Source organism: Leuciscus leuciscus, assembly GCF_965113295.1.
Source record: "Leuciscus leuciscus genome assembly, chromosome: 1".
Taxonomy (NCBI): domain Eukaryota; kingdom Metazoa; phylum Chordata; class Actinopteri; order Cypriniformes; family Leuciscidae; genus Leuciscus; species Leuciscus leuciscus.
In genome coordinates, this window is record NC_138725.1 from 41,861,145 (window position 1) to 41,886,335 (window position 25,191).

Sequence of the window (25,191 nt, forward strand, 5' to 3'; positions counted from 1 at the left end):
ATATCAACCAGGTTGAGCCAGAGATGACGCTCCTGGACCACTAGGGTGGACATCGCCAGACCGATTGTGCAAACCGCAATGCTCGTGCCCTGGAGGGCAAGGTCGGTTGCGGTGCAGAACTCACCTATGAGCGCACGTTCTGGGCTACCCTCGTGCATGTCCATGAGTGCCTTGGTCTGGTAGAACTGTAGAAACGCCATGGCATGCAAAGAGGAAGTGGCTTGCCCACAGGCTTTGTAAGCTCTGCCCGTAAGAACGGATGAGAACTCACAGGCCTTAGAGGGGAGACGAGGATCCCCGTCCAAGAGGCAGCGGCCGCCGGACACAGGTGCGTCGCGACAGACCACTCCACTGGAGGCGGGATAGCCTCTTAACCCTTCACTGCTCCTCCTTCAAGGCTAGTGAGGTGGGAGGAGCTATTCCGGCAGTTTCTGGCAGAGAAAGGTGCTGTCCACGACCTGGTAAGCCCTCCATGCACTTCGGGAAAGAAAGGTACTGGGGCGGCGGGCTGAGAACCAGCGCGGCCCGCCCACAGGAAACCAATCATCCAACCGAGAATGTTTGGGACACGGTGGAGGATTCCACGTGAGCCCGACAGCCTCAGCGGCCCATTTCAGCATAGCAGCTGAGTCATCATCTCCAGAGGCCTGGCTGGTCGGTCCATTACAGAGGGACCAGCGCGCTCAACGGGGGGCTCCACCAGCTGCGGTGTGATAGAGGAGTGAGGGGCCCACAGGGATTGGTTACCGGGCAGGGAAGCCATCACTATGATCCTCTGATCACCCATCCCATACGGCACCCTAGGGTGGGGTGTGGTAATGACGAAGACGAGTCTCGATCGCAACACAGCGATAGTCATGTTCTCGCAATAAGAACATGAACTATCCACAAAAGATGCTTCAGCGTTCTGTAATCCCCAAACACGTGATGCAACTAATGTGACCGTCAGAGGGGGACAGGGAACGACCGCATCCAGAAACGCACGGGTGGAATGATATCTTGAAAAAGACGCTCTTTCAGGAAATGAAAAACTCTTACCAGTGCCGGAGCACACAGGGGAATGATCACGGCAACACTGACAGGGATGGTGCAGCCTGTACCAGTAAAGCACTCACTTTCTTCCCTCAGTGGATGCAAAGCTTGCACGCCAATGTGTGCATTGGCTCGTTTTATCAATACTCGAAGATGACGACGTCGAACGTGAGTGAGTGAAAGGGAACAAACCATTTGTAGCATATTTAACAGGGGCTTTCCATGCTTATTATACCAGTGCCGTGAAGCACAGCAGATGCCACAATGATGTTGCTTGGCTTTGTCAGTCCAAAACAAAAAGGGTTTATCGGTTAATTTGTTAATTCAGTTTTTCAAAGCATGCTTGTGAATGTTGTATTGAGACTTATATGTTGAGACTTATATTGAGACTATGTTGTACTGAAATACTTACCTGTGTCACTAAACACTTTAACTTTGAATAAAATAAAGTAAGTGCAGAGACCTGTACAGAGCAAACTCCAGAAAACATAAGAGTTACACTACCGTTCAAAAGTTTGGTGTCTTTAAGATAATATAAGAGGTCTTTTAGTTTTATGCTCAGCAAGGCTACATCTATTTGATCAAAAGTACAGTAAAAACCGTAATGTTCTGAAATAGTATTACAATTTAAAATAACTATTTTTAAGTATATATTAAAATGTAATTTATTCCTGTAACGCAGAGCTGAATTTTCAGCATCATTACTCCAGTCTTCAGTGTCACATGATCCTTTAGAAATCATTATAATATGATGATTTGGTGCTCAAGACATTTCTTATTATTATCAATAATTTGTTGAAACACTTGTGCTTCTTAATATTTTTGTGGAAACCAAGAAGAAAAAAAAAACACTGATGAATAAAATAGCAACATTTATTTTAAACAGAGATTTTTTGTAATATTATAAAAGTCCTTACCGTCACTTTTGATCAGTTAAACGTGTCCTTGCTGAATAAAACTATTGATTTCTTTCAACAACAACAAAAATCGTATTGACCCCAAACCTTTGAACAGTAGTCTATGAGTAATTATGATTTATATGGGTTTTAGAGTTCAGTTATCTGTAGTTTTGGAGCTGACCTGGAGCTGTGAGTGTTTTCTGCACAAACCCACCTGATCACCAGGTCAGGAAAAAATATATAAATTTTTTTTTGAAAAATAATGAATGTGCCATGTATTCAAAGTGTAAGAAATAATAGTTTTTTGCACTACTTTTTACTTAATGGTTACAGCCCATTACATTTTTAGAGTCATTATATATGACAATATATGAAACCATCTTCCCAGGTGTATATGTGAGTGGAAGTGTGTCATGCAGCTCCTTAATGCACTTCCTGTGTCTCAACCACCATCAGCCAATAGGGGGCAATTTCATTGGCTGAATACTAAAGAAAGATTCAGGCTCATTTACTGCTGCTTCAAGGGGTTTTTACTGCATAATCAGTGTTGGGGGAAACGCATTACAAGTGCGGGTTGTAATCAAATTACTTTTTCAAGTATCTAATCAAGTAATGCACCACTTTTAAATTTACAATTTTCAAATAAGTAACGCAAGTTACTTTTATGTATTCCATTTATTGACTGACAGTTCTCTTGTCCCCATGTTGAGCGAAATCAGGAGAAAGTGCCAAGGCTTGTGTGTTCTGTGTGAACATGATGCTTATTGACTTTAGATAAACATTACATTTGGGTTTCTTTTTTACTGCTGAAGTAAGAGTTTTGAACAGGAGTGAATTTGCATTTCCTTCAGCCTGAGGCTTATTCATGTCACTTTTGGTGAGAAAGGGCCTTTACATTAGCCAAAAATAAAACATTCGGTTGGTTTTTTTTGTTATTGAAATACAAAAAAGCAAGCCTAGCCCAGGTGAGAAAAAGTAATGTAATGCATTTCTTTCCTTAAAAAGTAACTAGGTAACACAATCAGTTACTTTTTTAGGGAGTATTGCAATATTGTAATTCATTACATTTAAAAGTAACTTTACCCAACACTGTGCGTGATAGCTACAAAAGTTCAAAATATTTCCCATTTGGCATTTTATGCCAAAAATAGATAGCAGTGATGATAGCAGTGATGTTTAAATATAAGATTAATTAAAGTTGCTGCATAAACAAAGTATTTGCAAATTCAAGAGCCTTCGATAGGCCACAAAAAAAAAATCCCAAAGAAAGAAAAAAATGACAAATGCAGCCACAAATTACCAGCAATATCTCAGGCCTTAGCAGAAGTTGGGGGTGTTAGGTGTGTCTGAGAGTGATAGTGAGACAAACTTCCTCCTCATGCGATGGTGAAAGAACATTGGCCAACCTCCACTTTAGAGGAAGAGAAGTGGCGCTGTGAGAGAACAGAGGGCAGTTATCAAACACCACACCGTCCGTCTTCATGTCCTGCGTTAGTGTTCGCCTGTGAAAGGTGATGATTCTGACAGGGGTGGATGGACTAACTGCTGGATGACAACACGAACACGTCTCTTGTGAGCTGCTGGTTTATCAGTAGAGACTAGATGGAGGAGGCAGCAGAGACGGCACAGCTGAGGCAACCAAAAGTCCAGGGTGAGTTACAACAGATGTTGAGGGAAATGTGCTTTTGTTGTACCCAACCACAGCTTTAGGCTGCATATGTGTGATTTATTAGTTATCTTGCTCTCTTACTTTGGATATGCGTGCTTGTGTGTTTGTGTTGCATGCAATGTTCATGATCAGAGCACTTCCTGTCTTGTTCAATTTGCCTTTGTGCAAAAGTTGCATCTCAAGGAAGTTTTCATGTACACAGCATTTTTTTTTTTTTTTTTTTTTTTAACAAGACTGCATCTTGGGGTGTCATATTGTTTCTTTCTACATTTAAAATAAATAAAAAAGGTAAATGTTAAAAGAAAAAGAAAAAATCAACCCAAGATTTTATTTTTGGCATGATGGTTTGAGAAGTTTTTTGTTAATTAACTTTATTTATTTATTTTAATTTAGAAATTCTCATAAATACATAAAATGTATAACTTTAATGAGCCCAGGATGTGGAAATAAACAACCTGAATAAGACCTCAGTGGGAGGAAGTCACATGCACTGGTTTCAAGCAATTTGTAATTGCTGCAGTTCTTCTCGTTTCTACCACATTGCGTATCACGTGACATTTAACAATATCATTTTTGCAACTGGTATCAGAATTAGAATGTAACATTCTATGTAACAACTAACAGCATAACGTGCCAACTGACAGTGTAACAGCAGTGCCATCTTTGAGAGGACTTTGACTTCCGGTGGGTGATTTTTATCAAACAAAATGGAGATGAACAAAAACAAAAATCTTAATCCATACAGTTGAACTAATCTCTTCATCAAAAACAAGTCCTTATTGTCCCTATAGCAGAGCATGTTAAAAAAAAACCTATACAGGATGTGGTTGACCTAAATGGTGCATGTCACAGAGAGAAAGAGATTGACGACGGTGATGCTTTCTTTGTTAGTGCAGTACAAGAGTGGCACATTGCAAGTTTAGAGCCAAATCTACAGCATTATGTGCATTCAAGGCTTCAGAGAGTCCATGAGTAAAAAGCATGTCTAAACTTTAAATGATCTGAATCGATGCCGTAATTTACCTGTGCTTTGAAGTCTCAAATGAAATGATCTGTCCAAGGTGATTTATAAATACTTTATTTTAATGTTATTGTACAAGTGAACATGCTGGCTCACTCTTGATGCCTTCTCTTTACTGCTTCTGTCACAAAACATTTGTGTCAACTACAGTAGTGTGACTTCCTGTCTTAATGTCAAATGCACATTTCCCGGTGCCATTAAGTGTCATTACTCTAGCTTTAGGTTCCAGTTCCTGCAAGCCTTCACACAAATGTTCATGTACTTTAACCACAATCAAAACCCTTTTTCACAAAGAAGTGTATTGTCATGCTTTATCTTGTTTTATTTGACACTGTCCATGTTACACACATTATATATCACAAATACATTATAAGTATTGCAGAAGTAATAATACAAATAATACCAAAACCAATGAACAAAGGTTTGTATTAAAAACCTTTTTGGTTACACTTTATTTGGTTACACTTTATTTTAAGGTGTTCTTGTTTCAGTGTAATTATATATTTAAATACTGAGTAATATTAATTAACTACATGCACTTACTTATAGGGTTAGAGCAGGATTAGGACTTGGTTGAGGGTTAGTTGCATGTAATTATGCAACATTTACTGTTATTACTATAGTACATGTGTAACCCTTTATTTTAAGATGACATAGTTACATTGTACTTACTCAAATAAGTACTGAGTAATGTACTTACTATAGAGTTAGGGTTTGGTTTAGGTTTAGTTACTTGTAATTATGCATAATTTACTGTTATTGTAATAGTAAGCACGTGTTGTAACGTGTAAGTAGGTCACCTTAAAAAAAGTGTTACACTTTTTTCTTTTTCTTTTTTGTCAGATTTTCATTGAAAAAAATCACACGTGGCATCATCACATTTCCTTCTGTTTCAGATGGTGGTACCCCAGTCCGTCACTCAGAAGTCAAGCGTTACAGTGAGATATTTCGCGATTTTGATGCCAGTTTGGATCTGTCATTAACATGCTCGTACGTAGACCTTCTCAGTCTGTTGTGAAATGTCTTGAAAATAAAGGTTCCAAAGGGGGGATTTCACAGCGATGCCATAGAAAAACCATTTTGGTTTGCAGTGAACTGCTCTTAAAAAAAAAAAAAAAATTCTTAGTGTGAAGGACTTTTAATTATCTAAAGAACCATCTTTCACTAAAAAAGAACCTTTAGTCCAATTGAAAGATTCCATGGATGTTAAAAGTTACTGATGGAACCATCGATGCCAATAAAGAACCTTTATTTTTAAGAAATATAAAACAGTTTGAATGCTTTAGCTCTGGGAGAACCACCATGTTTCATTTTTAATATCGTTGTGTCTGCTGATTTGATTTCTCAGGACTGTGGATGAGCTTCTACAAGAAGCAGACTCTCTGTCTTTAACAGACACCTCGGCAGACACCACACTGAACGCCGATCTGGACGATATTACAGTGAGACATGATTGATGAATTATTGTTCCCACTCTTTTTCCTCACATACTCATATCTCTTGATACTTTTGGGTTTAACAATCTCTCTCAAGCAAGAACGTGTTACAGCGAATATTAAAAGCCGCATGTTTCCCAGGGTGAAGATGCGGAGTCGTTGAAGATCTGCCGTGAAGAGGAGGAAAAGGACGGAGGCGTATCTGGTAAATCTTTTTAACGTCTTTGTGTATGAGTGTTTGTTTGTTGGACATTTGGAGGAAGACTAACAAGGGTGGAGGACTAATGAGATTTGTAATAGGCACATTGTTTGTGCTGCTCACATAATTATTAGAATGAATATCTTACATCCAGCCATATTCGTACTGAACCCTAGAGAAGACATATTCTTCTGTCCATCCTTTGAGATATCTGAGAGGAGCAAAGCAAAGCAAGAGTGACTGATCAGACTCGGAGGCATCGTGTCACGCCACTAAATCTCTCTTCTTTAACCTGCAACTGTTTACGTGTAATTAGCCACATGGACTAATGGCCCCTTGCTAACAAGATTAGCACCGGACGGGGGTTAGAGAGCAGATTAAATCGGCAGACAGCTGCTCTCTGTTTTTCCCACTGATCCATCTCTCCAAGAACTACATAGGTTTGAAAGAATGTTAGCATTAGAACTGTAATCTTTATATAAAGTTGGATTCGAAAAAAAAAATAGGTATAAAATATAAATTATAAAGAAGGGATGAGTAACCGAAGATGAGATGAGATATATTTTAACTAGGTAATAGCTATACTGAATTGATATATATATGTATATATATATATATATATATATATATATATATATATAGTGATGTCACCTTTCCATGGGTGCTAACTTAGTAAAACCTGCCTGCTCTGTGAGTATGTAGCTGTTTGCTAGCTGAGATTAGGGATTACGCTAACACTCAAAGTTTAAATAAAACATCCACATGGTGACCTATCGAAGGCAATCTCTTGGCTTGTACTCACAAAACACATCATCTTCCTTTACGTACACCTGAGACAGACTTCAGTATCAACAATTTATTCCTATGCAGTCTCAGCCTAGTTCTCTAACCCCCACTGTGAGCAATCTGATCAGCCAAATGGACTGACTAAGCAGAGACATTTCATGAATTACCTGGTGAAAACTGAGTTTAATGTTTTGTGTATCCTATTAACTATCATATTAAATCATATGTATTCATTTTAGATTCACCAGTTTGGGTGGGATAATCTAACAACAAAAAAAATCCATATTTCACTCCAATTTCAAAAGACAGTAGTATGAAAAGTAAAAGAAATTATATTTTGAAATACTCATGACCACAATGCAAAAAATCACATTTTCAATGTTTCTTTTTTTAATCAAAATAACTGAAATTTATGCCAAATACTACAATGTTAAATAACAGTAGTAATAATTGACTCTACAAATGAAATAATGTATCATGATTATTTCGCATCACGGTAATGAGAATTATATTTTTCGCATCACGGTAATGAGAATTATATTTTTCGCATCACGGTAATGAGAATTATATTTTTCTCTACATCACAGTAATGAAAATTATATTTTTTCTCTATATCACAGTAATGAGAATGAGATATGTTTTAGCATCATGGTGATGAGAATGAGATTTTTTTTGCATAGAAATGAGAATTATATTTTTCGCATTACGGTAATGAGAATGAGATTTTACATCACGGTGATAATACGATTTTCACAGTATCACAGTAATGAGTATTACTTTTTTTCCTCTACATCTTGGTAATGAGAATGACATTTTTTCACATCACAGTATTGAGAATGACATTTTTTTCACATCACTGTAATGTTATTGTATTACATTGTCACAAAACAGAAACATTTGTTTTACAATATATCTTTTAATATACTTTCTTAATTTTGGGGTAGAAATATGAGTGAGACCTGGGTATGTTCTTGCCATGAGATTCACCTGTGTGTACAATTGTGCTGAGAAAATCGTTAACAATATGTGTGACAGTAACGTCAAGCTAAATTTAATGAGAGAGAGTGTGTTTAAAAGACCGTAAAGTAATGATGAGAAATCTATATCCTTATATCAGGAAGTCAACCCCACCCTAATCTAAAGACCATCACTATACAGTCTGCTACTGTCCTGGATTATTTCCACTCCCCTCTGTGCCAAAAGTGAACACACACACACACACACACACACACATATGCTTTAACATGACAAGCCAAGAAGTACGGCAGGATGGAAGTGGGATAGTGGCACTCCAACAGATTCAGGTTTTTAGTTCTGATGTTTTGATCAGATCCGATTTTTAGCATTTAATGCACAGGGAGGAGACAGCAGACAGAGGGAGGGTGAACAGTCTCGGAAATCCTCACACACACTCACTGCTGAGTCCCAAAGCCTTTTGGACAATACTGAGTGAGCCCAGGAGCTCCCTATACAAGCATTTTGCATGGATATTGAATTACCAATCCGGAATATTGTGCTGGAGGGTCACAGGGATTCGACTTTTCGACGTAGATGTTATGATTCTGAGCTCGTTTCCGACACCTTTATTAGACTTTTAGAGAATAATGTCTTTCAACATTGTTTTTAACAATTAAGTTGCTTTTTTTGTGTCTGTGTTATGATGGACATGTACTGCAACTCAGCATTTTCCAAAGCTTTGCCTTACATCCTTTGAAGATACGGGAGATTTATCCTCTGAGTAATGAGTGACAGCCAACAGAATCGTTAAAGCTGGTTGAGGACAACCCTCTGTTAGTCCCGAGCGGGGTTTAGTTTACATAGAGTAAGGCATGCACACAAACCGTTGATGCTGATGTCTTCCACCTCAGCCCAGGATGCCGACCTGACCCTGTGTCGCTGCGAGAGTGGCGTGGAGCTCGCTCTTCAGTACGCCAAAATGTGGTGCCGTTATGCCAAAGACCTGCTGACCTGGATGGACAAAAGAATCAGCCTGGGTGAGTTTAGTCTTTGATTACACAGAGTCACATAGAGGAACACACATCCAACTGTCAGATAAATATAGAAAACTAGCATTTAGACTCATGTTTTTGAATGTGCTGACATATTATGTTTAGGCTGGATTTGTTTGCCAGTAATTATAGATCGTTTCTGCCTGGAAGAGAAGCCGAGGGACCTCTTCCTGGAATTAGCATGAGAATCTAAAATTGGATCTCTGATAGAAAATGACTTGTGTTGAACAACACCTGTAATAGGATGAAGTAACCTTTAACACGTCATCATCTTGCACAGCGCCCTCTAGTGGAAGGTTACTGATAGGTTACCCTTTGTGGAAAAGAAATACACTTCAGCATATATCTCTAAAAAGAGTACTTATAACAGAAATAATATGCTTTAAAACAATATACTTAAGTGTGAACTTAATGTAATGTTTTTGGACAATCATTTGCATGTTATTTATAATTAAATGAAAATGTATTCTAGTATTTATATTAAATGCAATTAGCTCAACTTCTCCTAGAGTGTTTTTTTCACCCACTGAAGTTGGATTTAAATACATTTTCATAATTATGTAATTTAATATTACATTTACTGTCTTTTTTTTTCTTTTTTTTTTTATGTGGTTAAATTATCCTGCTGAATGTACTGACAATAATTTATTTATGCATTTATGGTAAACTAAGATATACTTTAATGTTATTTCTATGTAAATGTATATGTCACGTATTTAAATATATTTGTAATTACTCATTTGCAATGAAGTAGAAATTTACCATATCAAAATATGTGCACAACAAAAGATTATTAGCATTTAAAACTTTGATTAGCAAGTAAAGCTTTTAATTTGGCAAAGTATATACTCTTTAAAAGTGTACTTAAGTGTATACAGCCATGAAGAGGTATGTATGATAAAATCTAGAGCAAAAATAGACAGAATATAAAACAGAGGCAATGCCAGACATCAATAGCCTAATAATGAATTAACAGAAGAGGGAAGCATACAATACATTACCCGGTGTTGTATTCCTGGAATTGGTGATGATGAATATCCTATTTTCCATTGAGCTGTAATGCTAATGGGTTATGGCCTGATAAAGTTATGTCACCTAATGTCCGCTCACTGTTGTACTATTGATATTTTGAAGCACTTTGTTGTGTGTCCATCAATACAGATGCAAACTGTTTCTATCAGTCAATCGTATTTTCCATCTGGTGTTTTGCTTATTAACCTCTTTCTTCTACATGTATGTCAATGTCAGCAAATATTCAGAATTTGGCGTAATAGACACCATTATGATTCTGAGCAATATATGATTAATAAAATCATAAATGATTGTTTGTTTGCAGAGCAAGAGTTTGCAAAGAGTATTATGAGAGCGGCAGATGCAGCCAAGTCATGTGTTGCTCAACAGGTAAAAGTGTGTGTGTGTGTGTGTGTGTGTGTGTGTGTGTGTGTGTGTGTGTGCGTGCGTGCGTGCGTGCGTGCGTGCGTGCGTGCGTGCGTGTGTGTGTGTGTGTGTGTGTGTGTGTGTAAAACATGTAATGAGAGTTTATACAGCTATTGGCACTTTTGGTCATGTGGACTTTGATGATAACTCTTTTAAAACACTTTTCAAAATCTAATTGGTTTATTAATTTCTCTATTGACAATATTCAGCCGTATACATTCATTGCTTGAGAATTCAGTAGCATTTTTGTATATTTATTTTCATGAAAATCATGAACATTGAATAACATCCATAGCATTCTGTAATGGAAATAATGCTGGTAGAAATTACATTTTAAAACTTTTGGGAATAAAATGGCTAACTCCATTGTTTTGCTACGGTTGATTTCATAGATAGCGTTTTAAATAATATATGACAGTTTTGCATAATTTGATAAAATAACAGCTGGATGGATTTTTATGCTATAATTTGGGAAGTCTAATATAAGATAAGCTAAGGTTAATACAAAATCTATACATAAAATTAGCTAAATAAATAATTCATATAACCTTAAAGGGGCTGTAGAATTCAGAAACTCTCGTTATTAGTGACACCTGTGGCCGTTAAGTGAACTGCAGCCAGCAACTTAAACTTAGGCTATTGCTCGTGCTCTAACCATGGCTCGAACTTGTGCACATATTTCACACGTGAACGTGATTCAAGGCCCTGATAAACTCACGGTGAAGTTATTCATCATTCCTCTTCGTTTAGAAGTAAAATATAAAATAAAAAAATAGGCCTACAACTCTATGGTTAACAAGCATCCCGACGCAGTACACGCTGCTGAGAGCGACGTTTAGATGAATATGTAAATATGTGCTTCCCTCTTATTAACAAAATAAGCAAAGCTGTTAAGAAAGCAGTCTCAAGAAAGCATCTGATCATAGCGATGTGGATATGTCTGCACAAGCTCTACAATTCACAGGCAACATCGATCGACAGATGAGGTAATTAAAATGACACTTTCTTTCACCCGGCGCAATGCAGCGCCAAACGCAATGCAAGTGTTTTTTGCTAGTTTCACCCCGACGCAGTTATCATTTTCACGTCCTGCCACGTTGTTTAAATAGCAAATGCATTTGCGCCCATGGGCGTGCTGGTCTGAAAACGAGGTGTGTCCTGCCGCATTGTTGGGGCGTTGCTATTTTGAGGCAACAGAAATAGACTGCGCCATTGACCAACTGAAACCTGGCCTAAAATCAATGGCGCAATATATATATATATATTTTTTTAAGAGCGCGTTAGTAGCCTAATGTGCGCCTATAGGCGGGTCCACAACGCGCGTACACTCTGCTTTATTAAACACACAGGGACACAGCAGCACACAAACATGCCAAATGTTTTAAATAACAGGATTACATTGTAAAATATTATTATTGTGTACATAAAGATATGGTGGAATCTGGCTTGTCATGTAGATGGTCTGCTTGCGCACTTTTACCTCGCACGAGCAGTTCCGTTTGCGCTCTGGAGACGCGTTCGGTCTTTCCACTATCAAATTCCGTCATGTAAATAGAGAATCTGCCATGGCGCGAGCGCAACTTGCAGGGAGTGGGAGATGAGACTCTGGTTGGTTTAACGCACGTAAATCCCAAAACACACCTCATTACTCATTAAAAGAATAGGGACAACCCTTTTAGATCATGCGCCTGGCGCGCCGACCATTTTTCCCGTCGTTAAACTAGCAAAAATGGATTCGGACACGCCCTAAGAGAACTTTAGACCATGCGCTTATGGTGCGTTCAAGTCTTCTTCTTCTTCTTTCCAATTTTACGGCGGTTGGCATCCAGCTTGCGTTCAAGTCATCTCGTATAGATCGTATTTACGAGTTGAATGCACATGAACGCCACCACAATGTCGTAAATACCAGTGGGGAGCTCGGGATTTTCTTTAAGCCCCGATCTGTACGAGTTGGGGGCGTGTCAGTGAGAAACATGGCGGAATCAATGAATGCAACGTCTGTAGTTGAGCAAAGTGATATATATATATCACAAATATATCACAATATACAGGTATTTAGCAGTGACATTGTAAGGCTTTTTCATTTATAACAAAGTAAGCTCTCTGCACAATATATGATATAGCCTACTTGTAATATAAAAATTATATATATACTAATTATATAATGATACAGTTAATTCACATTGGCTTCATAAGTTAATTAAAAACATAAAAAGAAAAACACACCCGATGCGCATTCTTTGTTCTTCATTTTCTATAAGCAGAGTTAACAAAACTTGCTATATTTTCGTGTTATTCATTAAAAGAAGGTACACCACCATCTTGCTCCGACGAAACTGACTTGAACGCACCTCACGTCGTCAACACGACTTCCCACCTCGTACGTACGAAATTCCCAGGAGGACTTGAACGCACCATTAGATCGTTAAAATAGGGCCCTGACTGACTGTTTTGATGGTTTGATAAAGTAAATTGAGACCATTGTCTATATCTGACTATAGTTGAATAAATCCCTTTTCTTTGCATGGCACATTGACGTTTCAGTACAAAATGGCTCTCTTATGACATTATCCAGCACATTGCTCTCGCGCGTAAACATCACATCCTTTTGATTTTCCCGGCAAAAACGTCCCGATTCCTCCTTCACATAAAATCATTCTACAGGCTTTCACAGACAACCTGGGAAGTCTGGGACAGTCTTGTTTTATCATTTTCGTTACAAGCTGTTCACGCATTGGCAATAAAATGTAATTAATACATGAAAATTCTTACATATAGCCCCTTTAACTTGTATAACTTTATGAATAAATACCTAGTGTATAACCGTAACTTAAGCAGTTTATATATATATATATATATATATATATATATATATATATATATATATATACACACACACACACATAGTTTTATACATCGAATAATTCATGTTTTATGATTAATTTTTATACTGAAATCTAAGCTAAGGTTTTATAAAATCTATACATAAAGTTTTCAAAAATAAATAATGAAGTCAAGGTAAAATGCTTGTTTAAAAATAAAACTGAATAAAAGAGCAGTCCCTGGGACTAATCCAGAAGTTACCAAACACCCTGATGCAACTATTCTGTTGCATAAGGAACATGTTGTTTACTGTCAGCCCACTTTAATGCTCTTAAATCTGTTTGGACACTCTCCACAGGACATGATGCCTCTTCAGTATATCTACACCCAGGCCCTGGACCATGATCTCAAAAGCAGCACCTCAGCCAAACACACTGCTGAACTCATTCAACAGCGCTGCTACCAGGTGCACAAACACCCATCTGATCAATGTTTATGACAAACGCAAGACATCTGAAACATATAACATGTGACGTGTGGGGTTTAACTATATATCTATCTATCCCAAAGGCTCTCTCGGCCAAGAAGAACGAAATCGACAAGTGGCGACGGGAATTCAAAGAGCAGTGGTCAAAAGAACAGAAGAGAATGGTCAGTTCTTAGTACTGAGGTTGATACTGTATGTGTATTCATTAATTTATCAGTCCAGTAATGTGACATGTGTTTTGATGATCAGAATGATGCTGTGTCAGCGCTGAAGAGGGCTCGACAGCAATACCAGCAGCGCTGTGAGGATCTGGAGAAAGCCAAAGCCATGACAGCCAAAGCTGAAGAGGAGACCGGGGGTTACAAGACTCTGGACAAGAGGAGGAAGTCCAGAGATGACGCCCAAACTAAGGTCATCCTGAGTATATGGCTCATTCTATAGTTTAACATTAATAAAAAAGGACAAAAACAATATGCTTTCGCAATAACATTACTATTGTGTTCAGTTTATACGTTTCATCAGTTTAACATATCTGCTAATCACCAAGTTTAATCATTTGTTTAGTCTTGACATTAAAAGGGAAAGTATGTTTTCCCTGGTGAATTTGTCAAAAGGTTCTTTTGTCTATTCTGCCACATAATCTGCCATAATTTTAAGCATTTTTTTTTTTTTTTGCAGATATCCATGTGATATTTAAGTTGCAGGGGGTTGTTCGGATAGTAACATAGTTGAAAGAACCTTTGAAGACCTAAACATTTAATTATAATTTAATTATTAAATAATGTACACGTTTTTAAGAAAAATAATTTTTACTTCATTTAAAGGAAATTAAACTTTAAACTACATTTAGATTTAAGAAATACATTTTATATAGATAATGTTGACTTTACACAATTTTTATTTAATATATTGAACTTGAGACTGACTTGCTTTAAAAATTGACACTGCAAAACCTGTAATTTAAGGGATATTTAGATCATTTCAAGCAAACTACTACAGAGTGTGCACAAAAAATTGTGTGAGATTATAATATGCTTTCCATTAATAAAATATGTTAGTTCTGAAAAATACTATTATCAACAGTGCACATGAAATGTACCCTAAACATTTCGGTGAGATTATAAAGGAGTATTTCTTGTTTTAATAGTGCAGATAACCAAAAGTGTAAATATGTGTCATGTTAATTATCTCTTCTGGAAGATATTTATTATCACTGTTCTTTGCTACCGTGTAGGTTACAGAGACTGAGATGATGTACAAGCAGTGTGTGAGTGAAGCAAACAACCATCAAAGAGAGCTGGAGAAGGTGAAGCGCAAAATCATCGTCCACACCCGCAAGCTCATCTGTCAAGGAGACACTGTGCTGAAAGAGGTGGGTTCACCAGCCTTTAGAGACAGATTGGGAGGCGAAAAGGCGACAAGTAAATATTTACACATGAAGGAGAAACTTTAGGTCGATCAGATCACAAGTAGACAAGGGAGACACATTCCTGTTTACACCTGGTGTTTTAATCTGTCTCTTTTGTCCACTTTGATCACTTCTGTCCTGATTTTTTTAGAGGGGAGGGTCTATGATGTGGGTAAATTTATAGGCTTTTTCAGATCTTTTAAACTAATAGATGAGATAATCTCGCGCAATTTACATATGAACACGACCAGAGACGACGTAAAAACACACGGAGAGCAGCAGGTTTCGTTTATGTTCTGACAGCTGCAAGACCAGCCGAACACTGAGTGTGTGTTAGAAATCAGGAATGGTGAGAGAACATCGTACTTGGTATGTTTTTCGTCTTTAAATCAAACTCGGGTCTTCAGCCGACAAAGTTTAACTCCCATCTGGCTAGCGCACTTCCTATAATGTTTACATATTCGATCAGTAGGCGGGGAGCAGGCGTCTTTTGTGGCCACATGAGCGTTTACACTACGAAAGCAATCCGGTCGAATGTGTTTTCGACTACCTCTGGAAATGTTTGAAAGTATTTAGCATTACACCTGTATTTAGCATCGTCCACTTGTGATCCAATCAACCAAAACACATCTTAACACCAGGTGTAAACAGGGCCACTTTACTTAGAGTGAAGGGAAGATCTGCTATATCCAGTGAAAGTCTATCAATCATCAAAAAACAAAAATGCAATAAGAAGCAGAGTATAGTATAGAGAGTGGGCATACAAGTAACCACTCAGAATTCCCCAGCATCCACAAAACACCCTAGCAATTGCATAGCGATGACTTTTGCGTCGGCTAGCCCTAGTCATCAAATGTTCAGCGTATCTAGTTTACACACTTATATTTGTATATTCATCCATGGCTTCTCGATCAAAGTCTCTGTCTTATTCCTCTGTCAGGCAACGGTGAACATGTTCTTTTACCAGCGGCAGCAGACTGAGATGGTTCCTCTGGGCTACCAGAACCTGGAGCTGACCTGCAGGCCCTTTGAGCCGGGTGAACCCTACCTCCAGTACATACTGGGAAAGCACATGCCCGACCATCCTCTCCAGAACTTCACATTCCAGGAGTTCATCCCCCAAAGCAGGAGGTGAGGGCACACAAGAATAACTTGTAACTTGCAGGTCAGGAAGTCAGGAAGATTCTTTTGTTTTTTTAAAGAAATTAATACTTTTATTCAGCAAGGCTGCATTAAACCAAACAAAAGTGGCAGTAAGACATTTATAATGTTATAAAAGAGTTCAGATTAATATTTTGAACTTTCTATCCACAAAAAGAAAAATCCTGAGACATCAGTTTCCACAAAAATATGAAGCAGCACAACTGTCTTCAGCATTGATAATAATCAGAAATTATTGTGCAGAAAATCTGATTATATTACAATGATTTCTGAAGGATCATGTGACTGAAGACTGGAGTAATGATGCTGAAAATACAGCTTTGATCACAGGAATAAATTACATTTTAAAATATATTAAAATAGTTATTTTAAATGGTAATAATATTTAACAATATGACCATTTTCACTGTTTTTGATCACATAAATGCAGCTTTAAAGACTTCTTTTAAAAACATACTGACCCCAAACTTTTGATTGTTTTTAAATAATTGAAGGCAAGATTTAAATCAATACACTGTACCAAGAAGAATTAAAGCGTAAATTCTTTGCACATGTCCAAAAAGCTTTTTTATTCCAGTCCACTCTAACTTATTCTTATCATACAGCAAGTATTATACAATAATGTGTCTGTTCTTTTTGTTTTGAGATTTGCTGTTTTTAATTGTAGCAGAGATCAGCTTCACTTTTTATAAATGTATGAATCAGTTGCTAAATCTCACTGATGTTTATTGTGAACAGAACTGAATTGCCTGTAATAGCTCAAGCATTTCTGTCTCAATGCTTCTGCAGTCAACTAAAGCTCATTTACGTGTGTGAACAACTAAACTAGCAACCGCATCATTTGAGTTGAATTTCTGTATACCCAATTTTCACAGATCCCCACCAACAGGTCGACGTAAACAAAGCACTGCTACAAGTTACCTACAAGATTCATATGCGCTACCAGAGGATCTGAAACACAGCAGCAGTTTAGTAGATGGACGTACGTCTGATTTCCGTCATAAACTTTCTTGAATTTAACCCGTCCAGCTGAAGTGCAACTGAAAATTGTCATGTGATTTATTGATGTACAGGACGGCCTGGTCAGAGTGACCGAGACAGCACAGGAGGAAGTCTTGAATCGCTGTCCAGTCCAGGTAGAAAAAATCTCTTGCAACATTTTATTACTGTCCTATCTAGATGTTGTAAATAAGTGACTAATATCTCTCCTCTCTGAAGCTCATGGGAGCCGTAAGCTACCCAAGGCCTCCTCCACAGGAACCATGTCTTCAGATGATCTTGATGAGAAAGACCCTCTGCAGGAAGCAGGTATATTTGACACTTTCTGCATTTCAATGGCAGACACTGCAGTTGTTGACATTTTTCTCATCTGTGTGCAGAGAGCGAAGAGGGTTTATCTGATAGCAACGGATTGACGTGTAAACTGCGAACTGCATCACGTGCCGCTTTGACCCACAGACTGAGAAAAATGAAGAGCAAGATGGTCAAGTGTAAGCAATGTGACAACTACATCCTGGTCAACGGGATTGAGTGTGAGGAGGTGAGTGTCAGATAAGGGCCCATGGCTTTTAGTTAGTGTATCCGAGTGAAACCGCTTCTCGAACAAGAAAAAATGTAGGGCGGGTCTTGATTTTGTTTATGGGGAATTGGTTGTGGATGGTTGTGGTTTGTGGTTTGTTACCACAAAAAAATTAATTTCTCTATGAATAAGAAAAATGAATAGAATTGTGTTTCTATTGTTCACTTAAGTAAAGCAATTAACTCCTGGTGAACTGATCCTATAAATAAGTGTGCTGTAAGTAGTGTGATGAAAGTGACAGTTACAGGGATAGTTGAAAAATGAAAATTCTGTCATTAATTACTCACCCTCATGTTGTTTCAAACCCGTAAGACCTTCGTTCATCATCGGAACACAAATTAAGATATTTTTGATGAAATCTGAAAGGTTTCTGAACCAGCCATAGGCAGCAACGTCATTGCAACTTTCAAGGTCCAGAAAGGTAGTAAAGACATTGTTAAAATAGTCCATGTGACTATAGTGGTTCAATTTGAATGATATGAAGCGACGAAAATACCTTGTGTGCGCAAACCCCCCCCAAAATAAGGACTTTATTGAACAATCTCTTCTCTTCCACGTCATTCTCCTACGCTGTTAACAGTGCAATGCTTCCTGGTTCTACGTCAGAACGTCGGCTCACTATTGGCCAGTTGCTGTGTCAGCACGTGTTGTGGTTCTCACGTAACCAGCGTCGGCCAATAGTGAGCCAACATTCTGACGTATAACCTGGAAGCGCTGCACTGTTTACACTACGCAAATAACGTAGGAGAATGACGGGGAAGTGATTGTTCAATAAAGTCCTTATTTTGGGGGGGGTTTGCACAAAAAAAGTATTCTCGTTGCTTCATAACATTAAGATTGAACCACTGTAGTCACATGGACTATTTGAACATTATCTATACTACCTTTCTGTGCCTTGAAAGTTGCAATGACGTTGCTTGTCTATGGCTGGTTCAGAAACCTCTCGTATGTCATCAAAATTATCTTCATTTGTGTTCCAAAGATGAACAAAGGCCTTACGGGGTTGGAACGACATGAGGGTGAGTCATTAATGACAGAATTTTCATTTTGGGGTGAACTATCCCTTTAAATGACTGGTTAGTAAAAGAATGAACATGGCAGACTGACTGTTGCTCCTCTCTTGCCAGTGTGGCCTTGCAGTCCACAGGAAGTGCCTGGAGGTTTGCCAGCTGGAGTGTGAGCACAGGAGGGGCTTCATCTTTGGGATGGAGATCTCCCTGCTGCCCAGAGAGAGCCAAGACTTTGTGCCCTTCGTTGTCTTGCGTTGCACTGAAGAGATTGAGAGCAGGGCTCTTGGAGTCCAGGTAGGAATAAAGCAAAAACACTGAGCTTGTGAAAATGTCTTAAAAGAGACAGACAAGAAATTTGACTAGTTGACTCACTCCTACACCGATCTGTATTTTTAATGCTTGCTAAGGCAACTTTTAAGTTTTAAGGCTGGAATACAAATCCGAAAAGATTTTAAAACACTAGACTTGCCGACTTTGGAAATGGTTACAGAGGTTCTGAACTCATAAAACAGAAACATGTGCCTCATTACTAGGAGACATGTGACAAATGAAAATAATATATGTTTTAAAATCGGCTCAAAATATCAAACATGTTTGGTATCCTCTGATTGGATGGAAAATCCCAAATCTGCAGACTGACAGACTAGACTGTAAATCAGGGTTAAAATCTGGGTAAAAGTTGTGTAGTGTATTCCGGGTAAAGATTTACCACAGACTTGAATGAAACCTCGAATGATTGGGGCAAGTTGTCGGCCGGCATCATGGCAGACATTTATGAACAAGCAAACAATCATATTTTGTTCAGGAGATAAAATAATCTAGTTGTGTTCCCTCTCTTGTTCTTGTCTCTGTATATAGGGAGTGTACAGAATCAGTGGATCCAAACCTCGCATTCTAAAGTTATGTCAGGCCTTTGAAATCCAGAAAGACCAAGTTGACCTCAGTGACCTCTCACCGCATGACATCACCTCCGTACTCAAGCACTTCTTCAAAGAGGTAAAACAGGATTCTTGAGTAAAGTTCACATTTTTAAAGTGAGTTCAAGTAAAACAAATATCTAGTCTTAAATGGAGCACAACAGAGCTCGCCCAATTTTTCAGTAGCCTTGTTTCCGGAAGTATTTTTCCCATAGGGATTTTTTTTTAAGTCTTTGTTATAGAGTTATAAGCCATGAACAAACCCAACCAGCTACAAGGTGAATTCACAACATTTCAACCTTTGATTTGAAGCAAAAAATATGTATTTAAAAAGAAAAAATTACAATACTGTGAAACTACAATCCCATGAAGCATTGCGAATGACATAAGCTAAAATATTACGAATTCAAAACTATTGATCTAAAGATTTATATTTTGTATGTTGACACAGTATGTTTTACATTTATTGCAAAATAAGCAAATTGCTGATTCTCTGATTATTTGATATTTTTCTGGAGAATCATGGGTAATGTAGTTTTTCACCAGTTTAAATAATCCCAGTTTTCTTTAATGGTTTATAAATTATTGAGAAAATGAATAGGATTTTTACTACCAGTACCCAACTGTTACACTCTATTTACAGTAATCTTCTCATTCCTTGAAACATATTTTGGGATTAATCCCCTCATGTGGTCAACACCCTGTTCTTCCTCTTTCACAGCTTCCAGAGCCGTTACTCACCTTTGACCTTTACACCGACTTTATCAATGTGGGTAAGGAGATTCAGAGGCTTAGTGAAAAGGATCATGTTAGCGAGTCTGCTGGGATTGTGGAGAGTATTGTGGTCAAACTCCGAGAGCTTACTAGTCGATTGCCTCTGTGTAACTACAAAACAGTGCAGCACATGACTGCCCACTTGAACAGGTACCATACAGTCTGAAATTACATTAAAGCTTATCTAAATGATGTAGTTCGCTACTAATACATCACTTTCTTCTCTTCAGAGTGGCAGAACAATATGAAGACAACAAAATGTCTCCAGGAAACCTGGGCATCGTGTTTGGCCCCACGCTCCTGCGGCCCCTGGTTTCAGGGGATGTGTCGATGATCGCTCTCCTGGAAACCAGCTATCAGGCTCTTCTTGTGGAGTTCATGATCTCACACTATGACCAAGTATTTGGTTCCCCAACAAGATCCAGTACACCTCCGCCACCGCCTCCCACGGCACCCCTCCCAGACACCCCACCAAGAGCTTCATGTCCCGTTTCTCCTGCCAGCAGTTCCTCACAGGACCCTGGAGCCGCGTCCAGAGAACGTCCACGCTCACTGGAGGTAGGCAATAAGAACATGACTTCACACAATCAGTAGCTCCACGCTAACACCGTGTCCTAACCAGATGTGTTGCGTTGCGAGACGCAGTTTGTTTGTGGATGCTAGACACGACACGGCTACCGGACACGCCAAAATCAATCAAATATCACAGCCAATCAGAAGAGCGTGTGGGTGCGTTTTCTCTCTCTCTCTCTCTCAGCAAGTGCACTTAAAATCGGCATGCAATGGAAGTTGTGATAAATTGTGCATTATTTACTAGTTGAACGTAATTCATGGTGGAATCAACGTCTCTATTTGACGGTAAATTTTCAAAAATGAAATAAAAGCCTAAAAAAGCAAATCTTACCTTATGTGCAATCTTTGTTCTTCATTTTCTAGAATTGGTACAATGTTTTTGTGAAGTTAATTAAGAGAAGGTACACCGCCATCTTGCTCTGATGAAAGTGATTTGAACACACCTGATGTCGTAAATATGAACTTCCCAGGAGGACTTGAACGCACCAAGTGTTGTGTTGTTCTATTCAAGTGAAACGGTTTCTTGAACAAGAAAAATGTAGGGTGTGACTTGATTTTGTCCATGGTGAATTGATTGGATGGTTGTGGTTTGCTATTGGTGGATCTCATGTGAGTGACAGGTTGCACCCGCCCTCACGCCAGTAAACGCATCATCAGAGAAGAGAAGAGATGAGCTGCAAGCGGGAGAAGAAGTTATTTTGATTAAAGATAGGAGAGCACATGAATAAAAAAATAAAAAAATATGTGCACTGATAAATCGTTTACAATTAATACCGCAATATAAGAATTGCCCATTTTGATTTCATGGTGACTTTAACTTGCAACCAAATTGATAATAAATATTAAACCATTTTAAAATCATTAAAAATACACACCGAGTGACTGAAACCATCTTTGTCGTAGAATACACTTGTTTGTTCACATTGAGTTTACACTTTTAACATACTTTTTACCTTTAATTTATTTTCAAGATCTGAGATGAATTATCCATCGCTTTCAGACAGTAGGCTACCCAGCAAGCAATAGCCGTCATTTCACCGGTTCGGTTAACTATAGACCCGATATAGTCCGGCTATGAGTAACCCACTTCTAGACAAAATAACCTTGAATTTGGTTACATGTCATTTTTGCCAAAATAACTTGCGAGATGTACTATGATATTCCATCATGTAAGCAAAGTCAACAGCAATTGCAAGGTGTTTGGTTTCATTTCTTTTACATGTTCTATGAAAAGCCTGTGCGTCTATTCTTGGGCTATCTATTCTTAGACGTCTATAAAATATTCACTGAGAGCCCAAATTTTGCCTTGTTTTAGCGAGACGTCAAGGGCTGTGTTTGGACGGCTATTAGACGTCTTTTAAATGCAAAATTGCTTGCTGGGACTGGGGTATTGCTATAAAAGTCACGCAAAATGATATTCAAACGCACATTAGACGCTTTTAAGATTATATAAAGCACATTATCAGTCATAGTTTCAATGTTTTGGTTCTAGCCGCAACGTCGCAGAAATAGAAACCGTTTCTATCGTTCATTGGGTATCGCTGTCGCGGCTGGTTAGAACAAAAACTCTTAAAATATAGCTGTGTGTTGCGGCGTCACATCTGGTTAGGACACTGTGTAAGTCAAATAAACACAGTCCGACTGTTGTCATGATGATGCTAAAAGCTCGCCTCAGGTGGACGTGCTCGTGCGGGCGAAAGAGTTCATCTTGATCTGCTTGAGCCGCTATTGCTCTGCTTGGGCCTCAATTGTCCCGCCGTGCCCGTGGAAAGGCCTGGAGGGATTAAACGCTTACTCTGTGAAGATTACTTCTGCTTGCCTCTGTGCTTGTGCTTATGTCAGAGTCTTACCTCTGTCGCAAGGTGCTTTTAGTCAGTGCCGAGGCTCCTCAGCAACTACAGAAAAGCCTGGAGGATGGTATTAGCTATTAGCCGAGTCTCCTCTAATTAGAACAGTTTAACTTATTGATTAGCAAGTTTTCCACAGGTTTAGACTGTTTTAGTAGGCTTCTCACAAATAGCGCTGGACTAACACATTTAATATTGCTAGCACTAACTGGCATATATATATAATATAATTATAATAAATCCTATATAAGTTTGGGGTCTGTAAAAAAAAAATTCTGTACATTTTGTTTTTCCATGAAAACAGCATGTCTCTTAAGCTCACCAAGGCTGCATTTTATTTGATCAAAATACAGTAAAAACAGTTACTTACAATTTTAAATTTTACAGTTTAAAATAGGCTAGCTATTTATATGTGAATATATATTTAAATGTAATTTATTTCTGTGATCAAAGCTGGATTTGCAGCATCATTACTCCAGTCTTCAGTCACATGATCCTTCAGAAATCATTCTAATATGATGATTTGCTCCTCAAGAAACATTAATTATTATCAATTTTGAAAACTTGACATTTTTGGGGAAACATCTTTTATTTATTTTTTTATGCATTGTTTCCGAATAAAACTGTTAATTAATAATAATAAAAAACCTCTTTAAATCTCACTGACCCAAACTTTTAAACAATACCTGTGTAACCAGTTTACATTATAAATCTTTTAAATGTGTCACTGACACTTTATCTACAATATAATACTACAATATGACAGTAATTTAAACATCTAAATGATCCATTAGTCAACTTATATTCAGAATTTCTATCATTTTAACAGAATCGCACTATCAAGAGAGACTCAAGCGAGGGTTATATTTCTGACAAGTCATCATCCAATGAAGCAATGGACCAGCTGAGCCCTGAAGCCAATGAGAGAGCAGGTAGGCGGGCTTTAAAAGACATTCAAATTCAATACCAGCTGGCTGCTTGCGCAAACTTTTTGCTCTGTGTTTCTGTGGCATTGCCGATCCTTTTTCTTCCTCCTTTTGTCATAATAAGTAAACAAGTGATTTTTTTTGTTAGTCTAAAGGATATGAAAATACATTTTTAAAGCATTTTGATTAATACAAAATCACATTTTTTAATTATACTGTTGTGAATAAACGTTTGATTTTGTTCTGTACATCTTCCAGTCCTGGCTATGAGGCCGACAGCATCTCCTCAGGGGCATCCGGAGCAGGCTGCAGAAAGTCAACTACAAACTCAGTCGAGGGGTCACTTCAGCAGGCAGCCGGTCAAGTACAACAGACAGGGTTCGGCAGGAGCACAATTAAGCAAAGCAGACTCTCAGTCGCGGGACGAGGACAATTCTGGAAGCGGGGAAGGACTTGTGCCAGGAAGTGCAGACAGCAGCCGCAGCTCCTCTCCTGAGCCCGAGACCCCCATAACAACTCACTCTCGATTACATGAGACCCCTGGCCCGCAGAATAACACTGGATGCACCCCTGGGAGTCAGACTGCACCTCACACAGGGGTGACAAGGACAGTATCGGATGAGGGGGTTAAAGCAGTAGATTCTTCATTGAAAGAACATGTGGGCCAAATGGCCAAACGAAATACCAACCAATCGAACAACACCCTAGGGGGGAGAGAGCGCCTGATCCGATCCTTGAGGAGGCGTCCGACGGAGGAGAGAACGGCACAGAAGGTCCTGTCCGGACTGAGGCTAAAGCGCAGTGATTCAGGGAAGGCCGAGCAGCTCCATTTTGTTTGACACTGACTGAACTGAAGCAGACTGATGGGGTTCCTTAAATTCACCGGGATAAATCCCATATTGTGCTGTAAAGCCCACAGTATTTTAGTAGGCTACGCGCTGTACATTTTTAGTTTCCCTGCTTTGTGGCGTATGACGTACAGTGTAGTTAAATCACAGTACAGATGGTAGTTTCCACTCTCACTGGAAATTTGGCACAGATTTACCTGTGTTTATTTGTTATTCATAGACAGCCTGTCTTATATAGATGTATGATGCTAAAATATGACTCCTTTGGGATGAAAATGCAATATATGGAAACAACAACAACAAACTGGCTTGTTCTTTTGTTTTTGTTTTTTCAGATTCTTTAAAACTGA

General features: G+C 38.5%; 1 protein-coding gene across 2 annotated transcripts; it reads left to right on the forward strand.

Annotated features, from left to right (window-relative positions):
- The first annotated feature begins 3,318 nt into the window (after positions 1 to 3,318).
- gmip (GEM interacting protein) lies at positions 3,319 to 25,145 on the forward strand. Of its 2 annotated transcripts, XM_082137872.1 has the most exons (21): positions 3,319 to 3,582; positions 5,518 to 5,611; positions 5,970 to 6,063; positions 6,199 to 6,262; positions 8,911 to 9,036; positions 10,388 to 10,452; positions 13,670 to 13,777; positions 13,882 to 13,962; positions 14,048 to 14,209; positions 15,033 to 15,170; positions 16,147 to 16,337; positions 17,243 to 17,349; positions 17,441 to 17,503; positions 17,586 to 17,675; positions 17,747 to 17,907; positions 19,074 to 19,250; positions 19,815 to 19,952; positions 20,595 to 20,797; positions 20,878 to 21,205; positions 23,897 to 23,999; positions 24,252 to 25,145. In XM_082137872.1, the coding sequence occupies exons 1-21, from the start codon at positions 3,534 to 3,536 to the stop codon at positions 24,830 to 24,832; spliced, it is 3,123 nt and encodes a 1,040-aa protein (XP_081993998.1). In that variant the 5' UTR covers positions 3,319 to 3,533; the 3' UTR covers positions 24,833 to 25,145. The 2 variants fall into 2 exon arrangements, with proteins under 2 accessions (XP_081993998.1, XP_081993999.1); XM_082137873.1 differs by lacking the exon at positions 23,897 to 23,999 and having other exon boundaries at positions 24,252 to 24,395.
- Positions 25,146 to 25,191: the final 46 nt, after the last annotated feature.